This window comes from Borostomias antarcticus (genome assembly GCF_949987555.1).
Source record: "Borostomias antarcticus genome assembly, chromosome: 7".
NCBI lineage: Eukaryota > Metazoa > Chordata > Actinopteri > Stomiiformes > Stomiidae > Borostomias > Borostomias antarcticus.
Window position 1 is genome coordinate 31,119,016 of NC_140240.1, and position 20,000 is coordinate 31,139,015.

Here is a 20,000-nt window from a genome sequence, read left to right on the forward strand (position 1 = left end):
AGAACCCGCCTTAGAACCCGCCTCAGTCCGGCTCGCTAGCCGCCTGTCTCATCCAGGTACAGAACCCGCCTTAGAACCCGCCTCAGTCCGGCTCGCTAGCCGCCTGTCTCATCCAGGTACAGAACCCGCCTTAGAACCCGCCTCAGTCCGGCTCGCTAGCCGCCTGTCTCATCCAGGTACAGAACCCGCCTTAGAACCCGCCTCAGTCCGGCTCGCTAGCCGCCTGTCTCATCCAGTTAAGACCATCAGTCCGGCTCGCTAGCCGCCCACTCTCTCTGATTCCAGTAGAGCTTAACTGCCCTGTTGGACCTTGAGATGCCGCCTACGTGTTCTTCTGTGAGCCACACATGAAAGTCCTTCAATCAGCCACCTCAGGGCTGTTTACCCATCCTCATCATGAGCTCATCTCTCTGCTGAAATGTTGTGTACCTCAGCTCACCTGCGTGGGCCAAGCGACTGATAAAAAGCCGAGGATTTCAGTTTGTTGTTACACAGTTTCCACCCTTTGCCCCCTCATCAACTTCCTGAAAGCCATGTTCCATCCTGGCAATGGATGAATGAAGCTGACTTCCTCCTCCAGGTTAAAATGTCCACCCCCAATGTCCCAGAATCCCCTCTGCTTCCCCCAGTCAGGTTCTGTACCTTCTCTCCTGTTCTGCGTTCCTCCCATGTTCCCTCTGTCCTCTCCTCCTCCTCTCCTCCCTCCTCCCATCCTTCTTCTCTCTGCTCCCTGCCTTCTCTCCACATCTCCATTCCTCCTCCTCCTCCCTCCTCCTCTCCATTCCTCCTCCTCCTCTCCTCCCATCCTTCTTCTCTCCACCTCTCCATTCCTCCTCCTCCTCTCCTTTCAACCTCCTCATCCCTCCACCCTTCCCTCCTCCCCTCCCTGCGTACCCCCCCCCCCCTCCCGGTCCCAGGCTGCGTGGCGTTATTACTCGACCGACGGCAGCAGGCCCGACCTGGACGCCACGTGGCGACACTATGAGAGCCTCCAGCCCTGGCGCGGCCACAGGCATGTATCCATGCCTGAAATCCGCCCGGCGACAGACCTGCCACATGTTGTTGTGTTTTCACTAATCACTTTTTTTGTTTCCATTTTTTCGCTTTGTCTCCTTTTCTTTTCTCGTTTCTTTTGCTCCCCTACTCCTCCGTCCTCCTCCTCCTCCCTCCTCCTCCTCCTCCTCCTCCTCCCTCCTCCTCCTCCCTCCTCCTCCTCCTCCCTCCTTCCTCCTCCTCCTCCCTCCTCCTCCTCCTCCTCCTCCCTCATCATTCCTTCCTGGCCTTGTTCTTTTCTTTGAGTTTTCTTTTCTTTTTTGTTTTTTCTCCTTTGTTTTCTTTTCTTGGTTTCTCTCCTCCCTCTTCCTTTCTTTCCTGGTTTTGTGTATTCTGCATGCAGTGTGTTTGGCGTAGCTATGCGGCCGATGAGAACTCAGTTTCCATCGCTACCTGGAAGCCTCACTTGAAGGCTCTACACACCTGCAGCCCCACCAAGTAGGTCACCTGCTGCAGCTGGCTCTGATTGGTGTCTGTGCCCCTGTGACCTCCATGACCTTTCTTCCTTTTCACATAATACACATTATAGTAGTACGCTTTTTGGTGCCATCTCTCCTCTTTTCTACTCTTTTCTCTCTCTCTCTCTCTCTCTCTCTCTCTCTCTCTCTTTCTCTCTGTCTCTCTCTCTCTTTCTCTCTCTCTCTCTCTCTCTGTACCTCACAACGTATATGAGTACATTTAGATTTTATAATTTGCCTTTTTCTCATAAGAAAATGGTTCACAGCCATCAAAAAGACCAATATTGTCCAGGTTCCTTCTGTCCAAAATGGCTACAGTATATATCACAGACAAAACACCTCAGTCAAGCTATACTGTGCTAAACCAAACTGAACAATAACGTTCAAATGCTACTCAAACAGGCATTCATATCTCCCATCCGGCCATATGTATCCTCACCCCTTCAGCCTGGACAAGGTCCCTCAGTCAGTCACTTCACACAGACACGAGGAGGAGACTGAGAGGCCATTTTAGCTCTTGGCCTCCATGACGCATCCAGCGATGGAGGTGTAATAAATGAGGCCGTTCATCTTCATGGAATGAGCTTCACTTCTGCGTCTCTAGCGTGGGACTGGCGGAGGGCTGAGAAGAGCCCGTCTGATTGGGAGACATGAATGTCTTGATCGGCATCATCGGCCAATGACGTTTCAGAAGGATCATCTCACTGGAGCCTGGACATATTGGGGAGGCCATCTGCTGAAAGTGTAGACTATGCTTACATACATATGTATAACACACACACACACACACGCGCACACACACACACACATGCACACACACACACACACACACGCACGCGCACGCACGCACGCACGCACGCACACACACACACACACACACACACACACACGCACACACACACACGCACACACACACACACACACGCACACACACACACACACACACACACAGAATCATGTTTAGTTCTTGTAATCTGCCCTCCTTGCTGGCGCTGTCCTGGTTGGTGTTGATAGTCCTGCATGGTTGTGCTCGTCCACCTGGTCTTGTCATGTCTGTTCAGCTCTGTTGTGATTGGTTGATGTGTTCAGTGCAGCGCTGCCCCAACATGACTTGGCTGACTAATCTCCCTCTCCTTCTCTCTCTCTCCTTCTCTACCCCTCCTCTTCTCTCTCTCTCCTTCTCTACCCCTCCTCTTCTCTCTCTCTCCTTCTCTACTCCTCCTCTTCTCTCTCTCTCCTTCTCTACTCCTCCTCTTCTCTCTCTCCTTCTCTCCTCCTCTTCTCTCTCTCCTTCTCTACCCCTCCTCTTCTTTCTCCTTCTCTACTCCTCCTCTTCTCTCTCTCTCTCCTTCTCTACTCCTCCTTTTCTCTCTCTCCTTCTCTACTCTTCTTCTCTCTCTCTCCTTCTCTACTCCTCCTCGTCTCTCTCTCTCCTTCTCTACCCCTCCTCTTCTCTCTCTCTCCTTCTCTACTCCTCCTCTTCTCTCTCTCCTTCTCTACCCCTTCTCTTCTCTCTCTCTCTCTCTCTCAACCCAAGAAAGGAACAGGGAGACTCGACAACAAGGTTTGTGATATTTACGTTTCAAATAATGTTATTATGTTTTGTGAGAATGTATAGAAAGAAAAAAAGAAAGAAGATAAAAGACAAACGGTCATTATGGAGTTGAGTGAATCGTTCCATCCCTATCGGAGCTCCCCTGTCCAGCAGAATGCATGGCTGGGTGGAGGCCTGTGCTCTCTGACCCCTGTGCTCTCTGACCCCTGTGCTCTCTGACCCCTGTGCTCTCTGACCCCTGTGCTCTCTGACCCCTATGCTCTCTGACCCCTGTGCTCTCTGACCCCTGTGCTCTCTGACCCCTGTGCTCTCTGACCCCTGTGCTCTCTGACCCCTGTTCTCTCTGACCCCTGAGCTCTGACCCCTATGCTCTCTGACCCCTGTGCTCTCTGACCCCTGTGCTCTCTGACCCCTGTGCTCTCTGACCAGCCCTTCTTCACTGTTCCCTTGCTGAAGGTCAGAATGACCTTGCATGAGCTCCACAACATGGAGACGGTCACTAATGAGCGTTCTTAACGTGACCACCAAGATGAGTCATTACTTCATAGCTCAGGGCCTCATTTCTATCCTCCTTTCTCTTCTCTCTCTCCATCTCTCCCTCTTTCTCAGTTTGTTATTTCACACACACACACACACACACACACACACACACACACACACACACACACACTCTTCCTCCTCTTCCATCCTTCCTCTCTCTCTCTCCCTCTCTCTCATGTTGAGTGCCCAGGGTGTTCAGAGAGGAAGCTGCCTCAGCGGTCTGACTAAATGAGGAATGATCATGTTTATTCCAGCTGAGTATTAGAATGTTCCCATGATGGGATCGCCATGGACACGGCCCCAAATCAAGGCGTGTCGGGAAAAAGTACCGAAGAGCAAACAGAACCAGAAGAGCAAACAGAACCAGAAGAGCAGACAGAACCAGAAGAGCAAACAGAACCAGAAGAGCAGACAGAACCAGAGGACCAGACAGAACCAGAGGACCAGACAGAACCAGAAGAGCAAACAGAACCAGAAGACCAGACAGAACCAGAGGACCAGACAGAACCAGAAGACCAGACAGAACCAGAAGAGCAGACAGAACCAGAGGACCAAACAGAACCAGAAGACCAGACAGAACCAGTAGAGCAAACAGAACCAGAAGACCAGACAGAACCAGTAGAGCAAACAGAACCAGTAGAGCAAACAGAACCAGAAGACCAAACAGAACCAGAGGACCAAACAGAACCAGAAGACCAAACAGAACCAGAAGAGCAAACAGAACCAGAAGACCAAACAGAACCAGAAGACCAAGAGCTACAGAACCGTGTGACCTTCGACCCAGAGAGGGGCGGGGCTGTGACTCAGCGCCCCCGCTGGAGGGGAGAGAGGGGCGGGGCTGTGACTCAGCGCCCCCGCTGGAGGGGAGAGAGGTGTTATTATCCGGGATGAGTGAGGCGCGTCAGCGGAAGTGACAGATGAGTCACTAAATTGCAGGTTTCTGGAAAGGTGTCGTGTTCAGTCTCAACTGCCTCGATCCCGTGAGTTTAATGTCAGCGGTCGATGGAGACGCCAGACAGACGGTAGCCACGCTCGCTCAACCTCTAAAAGTCCTCTAGAGTCCGTCAAGGTTTCAGAAGCACCACATAACACCGTGAAAGTACGCATACAGGGCTACCCCTGTACCCTCTGCAGACGTACGCATAGCCCTCTGCAGACGTACACTTTGAAAGTATGCATAGCCCTCTGCAGACGTACACTTTGTATGCATTACATGTCTGTAAGTGTCCTGAAAACCGTAAATATATTGTATACACAGAAGTTTCATTTTCACAATGTACCAACCCAGTAATGTGGCCTCCCTCTATCTCCTGGTCTTCTAGTAAGGGTCTGAGTGGTAGACAGAGGCTTCTGAGGAGGTGCTCAACTCGCAAACATAGGTACACTACGCCCCCGCTCGCTCCCGACCCGGCCGTTTGGGAATGCTGACTAACTCTTGATGCATGGACCTCCTCGGGAAGCCACACTGTAGGTGGACTACAAAGATGGCCGAGTCACACTGTAGGTGGACTACAAAGATGGCCGAGTCGACCATTATTTTTGAGCTGGCTTTGGAATCATGTTGAGACGCGTTCTCATGGAAGCTGCCTGAGATGCGCTCTTTTTGCTTGGGTTTTAACCGCTTCTTCTTAAAAATCAGGCAATAGCTATGAACCAATTTCTCAACCATTAATATGTCGTCATATATGTCGTCGACAGTCTCTTCTCTGACCCTCAGAATAAACACTGTGAACACAGACGTTGTAATATTCTGCCGTCAGCGTATTCATGAAGTATCCTCAATCACACTTCACGCCCCAGTAGATCAACCTCCCACAGACTCGGCTCGTCTGCATCCTGGTCACATTACAGACCAGCCGCTAGTGACAGACTGGTTTGCTTCCTGCGCTGCCTGCTGCCTGCCTACTTCCTCTTCCCAGCATGCTCATCACCAAGCCCCCCCCCCCCCCCCCCCCCCCACACACACACACACACACACAGCGCTGTTCCCCGGCCTCTCTCTTCCACCCTGCCCCCTGCACCTCACCATCACATCCCACAATCCTTCAGGGGAGACCGCACTTTCCACGAGCCGTTGCCAGTGACTTCCGTCCCGACCCCCCCGGGGTCAACGTCCGTGGCTACTTCTCTAAAACCTCCGTAGCCAATCAGAGAGACACAAAGGGAGACAAGGATTGGCCGGACAGTGACGGAGCGCCGACCTAGCCAATCAATAGGAACACACACACACACACACACACACACACACAGAAGGGCTCTGCTGAAGCATCTTGCCTGATATGCGCTTGCATTTTGGATAAGCGCCTGCTGCAATGCATGCTGGTCCGGTGACGAGACCCATCTATCCGGCGTCTGATAAATGCTTGGGTTGAAGGTTTGGGAAGCGTCTGATTAATGCTTTGGTTGAAGGTTTGGGAAGCGTCTGAAGTCATGAGACGATGAAAGATGAAAGAGTTCTGATTCCCACCTGTTGCATTTTGTCCTGTTAGTTGTGACTGAACCTAACCTCGCTCGCCCCCTGAAACGGTTCCTACTTACTGTAATGATGACATGTCTCTCTCTCTCTCCACTCTACACCTCCAACACATCCCCCCTTTATCTCTGTTCTTCTGTCCCCTTTTCTTACCTTCCCTCTTTCTCTTCTGCACCCTCTCTCTGTCTCTCTCTGTCTCTATCTGTCCCTCTCTCTCTCTCTCTCTCTCTCTCTCTCCCTCTCTCTCTCCCTGTCTCTCTCTCTATCTCTCTCTCTCTCTCTCCCTCTCTCTCTCTCTCTCTCTCTCTCTCCCTCTCTCTCTCCCTCTCTCTCCCTCTGTCTCTCTCTCTATCTCTCTCTTGGTCTCTCTCTCTCCCTCTCTCTCTCCCTGTCTCTCTCTCTATCTCTCTCTCTCTCTCTCTCTCTCTCTCTCTCTCTCTCCCTCTCTCTCTCTCTCTCTCTGTCTCTCTCTCTCCCTCTCTCTCTCTCCCTCTCTCTCTCTCTCTCTCTGTCTCTCTCTCTCTCCCTCTCTCTCTCTCTCTCCCTCTCTCACCCTCTCTCTCTCTCTCTCCCTCCCTCTCTCTCTCTCTCTCTCTCTCTCTCTCTGTCTCTCTCTCTGTCTCTCTCTCTCCCTCTCTCTCTCTCTGTCTCTCTCTCTCTCTCTTGGTCTCTCCCTCTCTCTCTCTCTCTCTCCCTCTCTCTCTCTCCCTCTCTCTCTTGGTCTCTCTCTCTCTCTCTCTCTCTCTCTCTCTCACTCTCTCTCTCTCTCTCCCTCTCTCTCTCCCTCTCTCTCTCTCTCTCTCTCTCTTGGTCTCTCTCTCTCTCTCTCTCTCTCCCTCTCTCTCTCTCTCTCTCTCTCTCTCTCTCCCTCTCTCTCTCTCTCTCTCTCTCTCTCTCTCTCTCATAGCCAGAAGCTGAGCTTCAAAGACAGAGTGCGTCTAGCGAGCCCGCGAGGTCAGAGCATCAAGAGTCGCCAGATGTCGTCGGTGAACGACCGCCGGTCGCCGGGGGCGGAGCAAGGCACAGAGGGCTCCTCCCCCGCCAAGGTCCAGAAGAGCTGGAGCTTCAACGACCGCACACGCTTCCGGCCCTCCCTCCGCCTCAAGAGCCAATCACGGTCCACCACCGACGGTGAGGCGGCAAAATCAGTCAATCCATCCACACGGTTGGTTTGGTTTTAAGGAGAATGTTAATGCTGTTAGCGGCGCCCCTGGACCGGACCGGACCCGAGCCCAACTGGGTCAGCGCCTGGGTGTGCTGCTGGAATCAGGAAGGGGAGGGGACTGATCTAATAGCCTTTAACGGGGGGGGGGGGGGGGGGCAGAACCACCGGGGCATGGCCTGACGGAGCGTGTGCTTAGCGAGGGGTCGAGCCGCTGACGACAACGTGGACCGAGCACAACATCACAGAACACACACACACACAGTACATACACACACACACACATACACACACACACACACACACACACACACAGACCATTCACTCTCACCCTCAAAACATAAGTACTGTACACACAGTTCTCCTCCACCTTGAACACTAACACACACACATGCGCACGCACACACACACACGCACACACACACGCCAGTCCTCTCAGTAACAGCTGATGCTGGGTGTGTAGATAACCTTTTATTGAGCAGGACTCTCGACCACTTCTAGCCCCGCCACCCCCCAAGGTTAGCTTCTAGACCCCCCACCCCCAAGGTTAGCTTCTAGACCCCCCACCCCCCAAGGTTAGCTTCTAGCCCCCCCACCCCCCAAGGTTAGCTTCTAGCCCCCCACCCCCCAAGGTTAGCTTCTACCCCCCACCCCCAAGGTTAGCTTCTATCCCCCCACCCCCCAAGGTTAGCTTCTATCCCCCCCACCCCCCAAGGTTAGCTTCTACCCCCCCCCCCCCAAGGTTAGCTTCTACCCCCCCCCCCCCAAGGTTAGCTTCTAGCCCCCCCCACCCCCAAGGTTAGCTTCTACCCCCCCCACCCCCAAGGTTAGCTTCTACCCCCCCACCCCCAAGGTTAGCTTCTACCCCCCCCCCCCCCCCAAGGTTAGCTTGGCAGAGCGTCAGAGCTGCTGAGTCGTGACTAACGTGCCCCAGTAGCAGTTTATCCTTCTTGAGATATTGTTTTTGTATTTATTTTTACAGTATCAGCAAAGGTGGAGTGTGAAAGCAGGGCAGAGTGCAGCAGCTGCACTTATACAGGTTGCCTTGGTTTCAGCAGAGAGAATGTCCCATGATGCAGTCTGCCTGTTTGAGAGCAGCTTTGAGAACCAGGCTGGTAGTTACAGCATCTTCCTGCAGTCACTCACTGATGCTGAAGATCTTTGAAACAATGAATATTTCTCAGATTTGACACTTTCCCCTGACTGAAAGTTAGTAGAACTTGAATAAAACCATGGACATATCAAAGTGTAACTGCGAGAGACACATAACTGTGAGAGAGAAATAAGATAAAATGTTGAATAATTCCACAAATCAGCTTTTCCTGATGAGCTCTAGCAGGCTGTCATGCTGTAGAGACTGGGCTGGTCTGGGCTGGGCTGGTCTGGTCTGGTCTGCTCTGGTCCGGTCCGGTCTGGTCTGGGCTAGGCTGGGCTGGGCTGGGCTGGGTTGGGTTGGGCTGGCCTGGGCTGGGCTGGCTGGGCTGGGCTGGGCTGGGCTGGTCTGGTCTGGTCTGGTCTGAGCTGGGCTGAGCTGGGCTGGGTTGGGTTGGGCTGGGCTGGCTGGGCTGGTCTGGGCTGGGCTGGACTGGGCTGGGCTGGTCTAGTCTAGTCTGGGCTGGGCTGGGCTGGGCTGGGCTGGGCTGGGTTGGGTTGGGCTGGGCTGGGCTGGGCTGGGCTGGGCTGGGCTGGTCTGGGCTGGTCTGGTCTGGGCTGGTCTGGTCTGGTCTAGTCTAGTCTGGGCTGGGCTGGGCTGGGCTGGGCTGGGCTGGTCTGGTCTGGGTCTAGTCTAGTCTAGTCTGGTCTGGTCTGGTCTGGTCTGGTCTGGTCTGGTCTGGGCTGGGCTGGGCTGGACTGGACTGGGCGGGGCGGGGCGGGGCGGGGCGGGGCTGGGCTGGTAGGGCTGGGCTGGGCTGGGCTGGGGCTGGGCTGGTCTGGTCTGGTCTAGTCTGGGCTGGTCTGGGCTGGGCTGGGCTGGTCTGGGCTGGGCTGGGCTGGTCTGGGCTGGGCTGGGCTGGGCTGGTCTGGTCTGGTCTGGTCTGGTCTAGTCTGGTCTGGTCTGGTCTGGTCTGGTCTGGTCTGGGCTGGGCTGGGCTGGGCTGGGCTGGGCTGGGCTGGGTTGGGTTGGGCTGGGCTGGGCTGGGCTGGGCTGGGCTGGGCTGGGCTGGGCTGGGCTGGGCTGGGCTGGGCTGGTCTGGTCTAGTCTGGTCTGGTCTGGGCTGGTCTGGGCTGGCTCACTTCCTGCATGTAAGACCGTATCATTAGACTGTAGTAAAACAAAGGCACAGTGCCGTATCAGCTGGAAGGTTGCCAAGGAGATCCTGAAGGTAAAACCAATACGCATGACATTTACTTCATCTAATCAATTATACACTTGGCAATTAATTACAATTTGAGAGACTGTTTCCTGGACAGAATGAGAGACTGTTTCCTGGACAGAATGAGAGACTGTTTCCTGGACAGAATGAGAGACTGTTTCCTGGACAGAATGAGAGACTGTTTCCTGGACAGAATGAGAGACTGTTTCCTGGACAGACAGGGTTCAAAAGTCCCTTTTTCCATTTCATTACTGCATGCTGTCGATTCGAACCTTTCTCCCCTCCCTCTCTCTCTCTCCTCTCTCTATCAACCCTTTCTCCCCTCCCTCTCTCTCTCGTCGTCTCTCACTCCTCTCTCTCTATCAACCCTTTCTCCCCTCCCTCTCTCTCTCTCTCGTCTCTCTCTCTCCCTCTCTATCAACCCTTTCTCCTCTCTCTCTCTCTCTCTTTCTCTATCAACCCTTTCTCCTCTCTCTCTCTCTCTCTCTATCAACCCTTTCTCCTTTCGCTCTCTCTCTCTCTCTCTCCAACCCCCCCATCTCTCCATCATACCTCTCCCTATCTTGCTCATACCCCTTCTCTCCCCCTCTCCTCCAGCTGAGCCCAGCGTGGCGGGGGAGGATGTGTTTGCTTCTACCCCTTCTCTCCCCCTCTCCTCCAGCTGAGCCCAGCGTGGCGGGGGAGGATGTGTTTGCCCTATCTTGCTCATACCCCTTCTCTCCCCCTCTCCTCCAGCTGAGCCCAGCGTGGCGGGGGAGGATGTGTTTGCCCTATCTTGCTCATACCCCTTCTCTCCCCCTCTCCTCCAGCTGAGCCCAACGTGGCGGGGGAGGATGTGTTTGACGAGCGGGGCTGTCACTGTGATATCTCCGTGGAGGACCTGCTGCCCTCCGTCAAGTGCGTCATCAGAGCCGTCAGGTGAGCGCCCTGATGACATCACCCGCCCCAGTGACATCACTTCCGCTTCACTCCGACCCCGTCTCAGAGTTAGGCTACGGAACGAGGGAACTTTTTTGATGACTGTTTGACGTTCTCTCTTATATGGGATCAAGTTCCCTTTTCTTTCCTACATGTGTGTTTGTAGCTTGTTGCGTTTGCGTCATAGCGGTGGATAAAGATGGCGGAACTAGTGAAATGCAGCCATGTTGTGAGAAGCTCGACTTTAATCCTACAGGAGAAATACAGTCCAGCACTGCACATGCCTGCTCTGACCCCCTGAGGAATTACCCCAGGGTAAATGACCTCTGAACCCGTCAGGCTCACCCTAGTAATCCCCAGGGGCCCCGAGGCGGTCATATTCAGCCCACTCACCTCATACCGGGCCCCCAGTCTCCACAGGTGTGTGTGTGTGTGTGTGTGTGTGTGTGTGTGTGTGTGTGTTCACTGGGCCGACCTCCACAGCCTCTCAGAGTGATAGATTTACCCTGACGCAGCTAGAGTAAGCAGTACTGCTCATTCCACCTCCTCAGGCCTTTGCAAACCTAACAGGATGTTAGTTTTAGAAGAAGTAAATTGTTTTTCCAGATGACTGGGCTAGTGTAGGCTAAGCAGATTCAGAGCAATGTTGGTTTTGTTTTTATAACCTGTCCACAAGTACTTCAATGCTCTTTCCTCACTCACAGCACGCTGGCGTTATTGTTTAATTGAGGGCTCCATCTAGTGGTTGCAGTGAGAACTGTAGAATGAAAAAGAGGCTCACGACTTCAAAAATCGCTCCAAAACGTTTCGATCAACAATAGATCTTTGTCATATTTGACAAACAGGAAATATCAGTTTGTACACCGCACACCCCACTGGAGTGGCCAGGATTACCCAGCTGACATTCACATACCATTTACTTTTAAAATGATCAAAATAAACAGTTTTTTCAAAATACATAAAACATTTTCGAAATACACAAAACTTTTAAAATATATTAGACACAGCATGAAATAGTACCTACAGAGAATCAAGTCTCAATCATTTTAAATGGTGAAACAATTAGAATGGTGAAAAAATAAGTGGGTAATGAATGAACGAACCAAATCCCTTGAATCAATTTGAATAGGAAGAGGCTTTTCATCGGTATTATTAAACACACAGAGACCTTCTAGCTGTGAAGGTACTGAGCACTGAGCCACATGGGAGTGATTTTGTGGTTCAGTGTCTTTCTCAAGGACACGTCGGCACACTGCCGGGAGCTGGGATCGAACCGGGAACCTTCCACTCCCCAGACAGCCTCTCTTACTCCCCAACTATACGTGCATTCATTTAGATATTCTTACCACGGTTCATTTACCACGGTTCATTTAGATATTCTTACCACGGTTCATTTAGATATTCTTACCACGGTTCATATAGATATCACGGTTCATTTAGATATTCTTACCACGGTTCATTTAGATATTCTTACCACGGTTCATATAGATATCACGGTTCATTTAGATAGTCTTACCACGGTTCATTTAGATATTCTTACCACGGTTTATTTAGATATTCTTACCACGGTTCATATAGATATCACGGTTCATTTAGATAGTCTTACCACGGTTTATTTAGATATTCTTACCACGGTTCATTTAGATATTCTTACCAGGGTTCATTTAGATATTCTTACCACGGTTCATTTAGATATTCTTACCACGGTTCATTTAGATATTCTTACCACGGTTCATATAGATATCACGGTTCATTTAGATAGTCTTACCACGGTTTATTTAGATATTCTTACCACGGTTCATTTAGATATTCTTACCAGGGTTCATTTAGATATTCTTACCACGGTTCATTTAGATATTCTTACCACGGTTCATTTAGATATTCTTACCACGGTTCATTTAGATATTCTTACCACGGTTCATTTAGATATTCTTACCACGGTTCATTTAGATATTCTTACCACGGTTCATTTAGATATTCTTACCACGGTTCATTTAGATATGCACCACGGTTTATTTAGATATTCATATATGTCAAAAAAAGCAATGCACATTTCCTGGCTACACAAAGTAACAACTGAGCGATATGAACATTGTGTTTTGAGATGTGTTGTCTGGGTCCTGTGCCGTCCAGGATCATGAAGTTCCACGTGGCCAAAAAGAAGTTCAAGGAGACGCTGCGTCCGTACGACGTGAAGGACGTGATCGAGCAGTACTCCGCCGGACACCTGGACATGCTGAGCCGCATCAAGAGTCTCCAGACCAGGTAGGAATACTAATACTACGGTAATAAGTACACCACCTCCGTGTTCAGGAATACTAGTCATACTACGGTAATAAGTACACCACCTCCGTGTTCAGGAATACTAGTCATACTACGGTAATAAGTACACCACCTCCGTGTTCAGGAATACTAGTAATGCTAGGGTAATAAGTACACCACCTCCGTGTTCAGGAATACTAGTCATACTACGGTAATAAGTACACCACCTCCGTGTTCAGGAATACTAGTAATGCTAGGGTAATAAGTACACCACCTCCGTGTTCAGGAATACTAGTCATACTACGGTAATAAGTACACCACCTCCGTGTTCAGGAATACTAGTCATACTACGGTAATAAGTACACCACCTCCGTGTTCAGGAATACTAGTAATGCTAGGGTAATAAGTACACCACCTCCGTGTTCAGGAATACTAGTCATACTACGGTAATAAGTACCACACCTCCGTGTTCAGGAATACTAGTCATACTACGGTAATAAGTACACCACCTCCGTGTTCAGGAATACTAGTCATACTACGCTAATAAGTACACCACCTCCGTGTTCAGGAATACTAGTCATACTACGGTAATAAGTACACCACCTCCGTGTTCAGGAATACTAGTCATACTACGGTAATAAGTACACCACCTCCGTGTTCAGGAATACTAGTCATACTACGGTAATAAGTACACCACCTCCGTGTTCAGGAATACTAGTCATACTACAGTAATAAGTACACCACCTCCGTGTTCAGGAATACTAGTAATGCTAGGGTAATAAGTACACCTCCGTGTTCAGGAATACTAGTCATACTACGGTAATAAGTACACCACCTCCGTGTTCAGGAATACTAGTCATACTACGGTAATAAGCACACCACCTCCGTGTTCAGGAATACTAGTCATAATACGGTAATAAGTACACCACCTCCGTGTTCAGGAATACTAGTCATACTACGGTAATAAGTACACCACCTCCGTGTTCAGGAATACTAGTCATACTACGGTAATAAGTACACCACCTCCGTGTTCAGGAATACTAGTAATGCTAGGGTAATAAGTACACCACCTCCGTGTTCAGGAATACTAGTCATACTACGGTAATAAGTACACCACCTCCGTGTTCAGGAATACTAGTAATGCTAGGGTAATAAGTACACCACCTCTGTGTTCAGGAATACTAGTAATGCTAGGGTAATAAGTACACCACCTCTGTGTTCAGGAATACTAGTCATACTACGGTAATAAGTACACCACCTCCGTGTTCAGGAATACTAGTAATGCTAGGGTAATAAGTACACCACCTCCGTGTTCAGGAATACTAGTAATGCTAGGGTAATAAGTACACCACCTCCGTGTTCAGGAATACTAGTAATGCTAGGGTAATAAGTACACCACCTCCGTGTTCAGGAATACTAGTAATGCTAGGGTAATAAGTACACCACCTCCGTGTTCAGGAATACTAGTAATGCTAGGGTAATAAGTACACCACCTCCGTGTTCAGGAATACTAGTCATACTACGGTAATAAGCACACCACCTCCGTGTTCAGGAATACTAGTCATACTACGGTAATAAGTACACCACCTCCGTGTTCAGGAATACTAGTCATACTACGGTAATAAGTACACCACCTCCGTGTTCAGGAATACTAGTAATGCTAGGGTAATAAGTACACCACCTCCGTGTTCAGGAATACTAGTCATGCTAGGGTAATAAGTACACCACCTCCGTGTTCAGGAATACTAGTAATGCTAGGGTAATAAGTACACCACCTCCGTGTTCAGGAATACTAGTAATGCTAGGGTAATAAGTACACCACCTCCGTGTTCAGGAATACTAGTAATGCTAGGGTAATAAGTACACCACCTCCGTGTTCAGGAATACTAGTCATACTACGGTAATAAGCACACCACCTCCGTGTTCAGGAATACTAGTCATACTACGGTAATAAGTACACCACCTCCGTGTTCAGGAATACTAGTCATACTACGGTAATAAGTACACCACCTCCGTGTTCAGGAATACTAGTAATGCTAGGGTAATAAGTACACCACCTCCGTGTTCAGGAATACTAGTAATGCTAGGGTAATAAGTACACCACCTCCATGTTCAGGAATACTAGTCATGCTAGGGTAATAAGTACACCACCTCCGTGTTCAGGAATACTAGTCATGCTAGGGTAATAAGTACACCACCTCCGTGTTCAGGAATACTAGTCATGCTACGGTAATAAGTACACCACCTCCGTGTTCAGGAATACTAGTCATACTACGGTAATAAGTACACCACCTCCGTGTTCAGGAATACTAGTAATGCTAGGGTAATAAGTACACCACCGCCGTGTTCAGGAATACTAGTCATACTACGGTAATAAGTACACCACCTCCGTGTTCAGGAATACTAGTCATGCTAGGGTAATAAGTACACCACCTCCGTGTTCAGGAATACTAGTCATACTACGGTAATAAGTACACCACCTCCGTGTTCAGGAATACTAGTCATACTACGGTAATAAGTACACCACCTCCGTGTTCAGGAATACTAGTAATGCTAGGGTAATAAGTACACCACCTCCGTGTTCAGGAATACTAGTAATGCTAGGGTAATAAGCACACCACCTCCGTGTTCAGGAATACTAGTAATGCTAGGGTAATAAGTACACCACCTCCGTGTTCAGGAATACTAGTAATGCTAGGGTAATAAGTACACCACCTCCGTGTTCAGGAATACTAGTCATACTAGGGTAATAAGTACATCACCTCCGTGTTCAGGAATACTAGTAATGCTAGGGTAATAAGCACACCACCATGGATGCTCACAGCTCCTACACATTTCTGATCCACGCAATAAATAAATAAATAGCATGGAAAAAGTCTGCACACTATGTGCAGACAGTGTTCTGTTCTGCCTCTGTGTGAACCTGGCAACCCAATAGCACTGCCTAGTCCCCCTGCTTGTTTTATTCATGTGTGTATGTGTGTGTGTGTGTCTGGGTGTGTGTATGTGTGGGTGGGTGGTCACATCACTGTCTGGGTGAATGCATGCATATGTGTGTGTGTGTGTGTGTGTGTGTGTGTGTGTGTGTGTGTGTATGTGCATGTGTGTGTATGTGCATGTGTGTGTGTATGTGCATGTGCATGTGTGTGTGTATGTGCATGTGTATGTGCATGTGTGTGTGTGTGCATGTGTGTGTACATGTATGTGTGTGCATGTGTGTGTATGTGCGTGCGTGTGTGTGCGTGTGTGCATGTGTGTGCGTATGTGTGCCTGAGTGTGTGTGCATGTGTGTGTATGTGTGTGCGTATGTGTGCCTGAGTGTGTGTGCATGTGTGTGTGTGCATGTGTGTGTGCATGTGTGTATGTGCGTGTGCATGTGTGTGTGTGTGTTCTCTCTCCCCAGGCTGGACAGGATAGTGGGCCCCCAGCCTCTCAGAGCCAAGGCCTTTTCCTCCCCCTCCCTGCCTCTGTATTACAGCCAGACCAGAAAGAACTCTGCCCAGGGGTCAGACACACACTCTCACACACACACACCCTCTCACACACACCCACTCACACACACACACTCTCACACACACACACCCACTCACACACACCCACTCTCACACACACCCTCGCACACACACACACACGCACTCACACACACCCACGCACTCACAAACACACGCACTCTCACACACACCCACGCACGCACTCTCACACACACCCACTCTCACACACACCCTCGCACACACACCCTCGCACTCACAAACACACGCACTCTCACACACCCACACACACACCCACTCACACACACGCACTCACACCCATGCATGCACTCACACATGCACTCACACACACACACACACACACACACACTGCCATGTCCTCACGCTCCGTACTTCCTTCACCCCCTCAGCTTGCATGCAGACTTCCTTGGTATCCGTGGTAACTAGCCCATAGTGATCAGGAAAACAAACCCTCAGGGCTTTCTAAACTAACAGGGTTACTCACAGGGGGGGTTATATCTTCCCTTCTTGTTTCAGTCTCTTCAGTGTCGCCTTGGCCGAGTTTCTTTTTTGAACCCCACTGGATTTGAAAGACCGTTGAAACGTTTCTCATAGGAGCAAAGGGAACACTGCCCCCTACTGGCGGCGGAATAGAACTGCTTCATAGAACTGCTTCATAGAACTGCTTCAGAGAACTTTCACCCGGGTTGTAGACGAGGCTGCTCCTCGAGGCTAAAGCTTCAACGCTCCTTTCAAATCCAGTCTAACCGTCGACTTCTCTCTCTTTCAGACTGTGGTGTGTGGGCCGTTAATAGTTACTAATTACTTACCTAAGTACGATTCTTCGCTTCACTCCTCAGCGTTTGGGTCTGCTGGATGTATAACGAATCTGACACTGACAAAATTATCTTGTGTGTGTGTATGTGTGCGCGTGTGTGTGTGTGTGCGTGCGTGTGCGTGCGTGTGGGTGCGTGCGTGTGTGTGTGTGTGTGTGTGTGTGTGCGTGCGTGTGTGCGTGCGTGTGGGTGCGTGCGTGTGGGTGCGTGCGTGTGTGTGTGTGTGTGTGTGTGCGTGCGTGTGTGCGTGTGTGTGTGCTCTACAGAGTGGACCAGATCCTGGGGAAGGGTCAGATCCCTCTGGACAAGAAGATCAGAGAGAAGCTTCTGTCTGAAGGAGACATCCTAGAGGACGTGAGCATGCTGGGACGAGTGTGTAGGGTGGAACGACAGGTACGCGCGTGTGTGTGTGTGTGTGTGTGTGTGTGTGTGTGTGTGAGTGGGAGGAGTCACGGACACTATGACCGATGCTGTTCAGTACTCTTATGGTCGTATGTTGACTCTTGTACTGACTGACAGGAGGACTATGACGTATGATAAATGTATATCACCATGGGGTAATAGTCCTTCATCCCTTCATCATTCTCCTTCTTTCTCCCCTCCTTTTCTCCCTCCCTCCCTCCAGGTCCAGTCTATCGAGTCGAAGCTGGACTCCCTGCTGGATATCTACCGCCAGGTCCTGCGTAAAGGCTCGTCCTCGTCCGCCCTGACTCTGGCCTCCCTGCCGCTGTTTGAGCTGGACCAGACCTCCGACTACCAGTCCTCCGTCCTGACCAAGGACTACTCCTGCTCCCCGCAGGTGGGCGGCCCCCCACGACCCTCCCCCAACGCCAGGCTCTCCCGGGGGCTGCACCTCATCCTGGCCCCGCCCAGCGAGCTGGACTTCCCTGCCGGCGCCTCCTCCTCCCCCCTCTCCGGCCCAGGGCCGCCCCCCCCTCCTCCTCCGCATCACCACGCCCATCCCCGGCCGGCCACGCCCGATGGCGGGAACCCGGGGGGCGGCGGCGGTGGCGGGGGGGTGACCCCGCCCGTCTTCACCCCCACCGGCCTCACCCCCAGTCCGTGCGGGGGAGGGGAGAGGGGGTTCCCCACCCTGGCCAGGCCCCCGCCCCCTCCCGGACGCACGGTGCCGGGCCCCTCCGCTGCCCCCTCCAGGCCTGGGGGCCCGGGGGACCGGAGAGAGGACGGCTCCTGGAGGAGACAGATGAGCCTGGAGATGGAGCCCCTGGTGCCCGTGACCGCGGGCCCCTGCCCCAAGCCCAGCCCGGCGGACCGAGGCCTGGGGAAGTCCCTGTCAGCGCAGGACCTGATGCCGGCCGCCCCGGTCCCCTCCCCCGGCGGGCAGGACTCCCCGACGGGCTCCGACAGCAACCGGGACGCCGGAGGAGGGGGCGGGTGGGGCGACGAGGACCTCTTCATCAGCGACAAGGACGTGGAGACGCGGGGCTTCGACTTCCTGTCCCAGGGGGCCGCCGAGCCCCCCTCCTACTCCGCCGAACTCCTGAGGACGGGGGTCGGCGGCGCCGGGGCGGGGTCCGGTAGGAGCCTGGCGAGCGGGCACACGGCCACGCCCCCCTCGGGCGGGAGCGCCGACTCACTGAGCCTGCCTCACGTGCGGCTAAAATAGACACGCCCACCCTCCTCAGACAGACCAGTCACAAGGCTCACCTCACATTTTAGGACGGGCAATGGGAGGGGGGTACTAATATTACTGGGGTCCTTTCTGTTGTTTATTTTCATGTTGATTGGTTTGATAAAGCATAGTATTTTTCATATATGTTGACCGTACATGACATATCGTTGCATGAATTATTCTTTTAAAAAGTTTGTTTTAAAAATTGTGGGGAAAATTAAGGTTTAAAAATGTGTGTGTGTGTGGGGGGGGGGGGGGGGGGTATTAAAATGAAGAAACTTTGATGTAAAGAAAAAAAAAAGAAAAAAAAGGGAACACAAAACAGAGTCAGTGATCTATGATCCTCACACACTGCATGAGCAACGCATGATTCAGTACAAAGTACCAGAATACACACACCACCTGGAGGTCTTCACTCACACACACAACTACACACACGCACAGGTGTCATGGAGGTCTCTGAGCCTCAGAAAATCCTGCTAGAAAACCTCTGCTTGATTTGACTGCTGTACGAGATATTGATCATGCAGAATGGTGACATGCCAGGCGTGAGTGAGGAACCATTACCTTAAAGACTATTTGACTACATCTGTGTCTAATGCTTACAACTTCTTATAACTAAGCTTATTATATCTAACTTCTTTTGTTTCCCAAAGCTTTTCAGAGGCTGCCATATTGAGAATGAGAATGAATGTTTACTTAACCTGCCAGTTTTCATTTCCTGGTTTCACATTCAACATTTACAGTAAAGAAATGCACTGACACAAAACTATGTCATTCTCACAGGACAAAATGAAGGTTTTTTGCAAGTGCCAAGTCCTGGACAATAGTTTGAGGTCGCTTCTGGCAACGATAGGCTATGAAGTAGCACATACACGCGCACACACACACACACACACACACACACACACACTATTAGTTTACAGCTGCTATGGACAGTCACAGGTACAGCCAACAGTGAGACAGAGAGGACAAGCTGCTAACAGGCCTATTATGCACCTGTCGGTGTTCTACCCGGCAACTAGGGGATTAACCCATCCTGAATGTCATTGATTGGTGGAAATTCCTGTCTGTCTCACCAGAAAATGTACGTCTTGGTCTGAATGCAAATGTCAATGATAAACGAGCATAACTGTGCTAATCCTATCTGATAACTTGTTGTTGCCCTATTTTTGAATTATATGAAGTCTTATTATTGTAGGATCATGGTCTATATCAAGCCACACCGACTGACTTTCTATTGATACATGTACATTACTGTTTGGGATTCATTTTGCTTAACTGAGGCAAACATGCTGTAGAATGTA

General features: G+C 50.9%; 1 protein-coding gene across 1 annotated transcript in view; it reads left to right on the forward strand.

Moving 5' to 3' along the window:
* Positions 1 to 18,687, forward strand: part of LOC311311727 (potassium voltage-gated channel subfamily KQT member 5-like) — a gene marked incomplete at both ends in the record, with an annotated part of 119,967 nt that extends 101,280 nt beyond the window's left edge. The window contains 9 exons of the mRNA XM_084441480.1: positions 1,397 to 1,491; positions 3,049 to 3,075; positions 4,929 to 4,985; positions 6,987 to 7,210; positions 10,366 to 10,474; positions 12,608 to 12,739; positions 16,140 to 16,241; positions 17,327 to 17,453; positions 17,686 to 18,687. Coding sequence (XP_084297606.1) covers positions 1,397 to 1,491; positions 3,049 to 3,075; positions 4,929 to 4,985; positions 6,987 to 7,210; positions 10,366 to 10,474; positions 12,608 to 12,739; positions 16,140 to 16,241; positions 17,327 to 17,453; positions 17,686 to 18,687 — 1,875 coding nt within the window. The remainder of the gene's footprint in view (positions 1 to 1,396; positions 1,492 to 3,048; positions 3,076 to 4,928; positions 4,986 to 6,986; positions 7,211 to 10,365; positions 10,475 to 12,607; positions 12,740 to 16,139; positions 16,242 to 17,326; positions 17,454 to 17,685) is intronic.
* Positions 18,688 to 20,000: the final 1,313 nt, after the last annotated feature.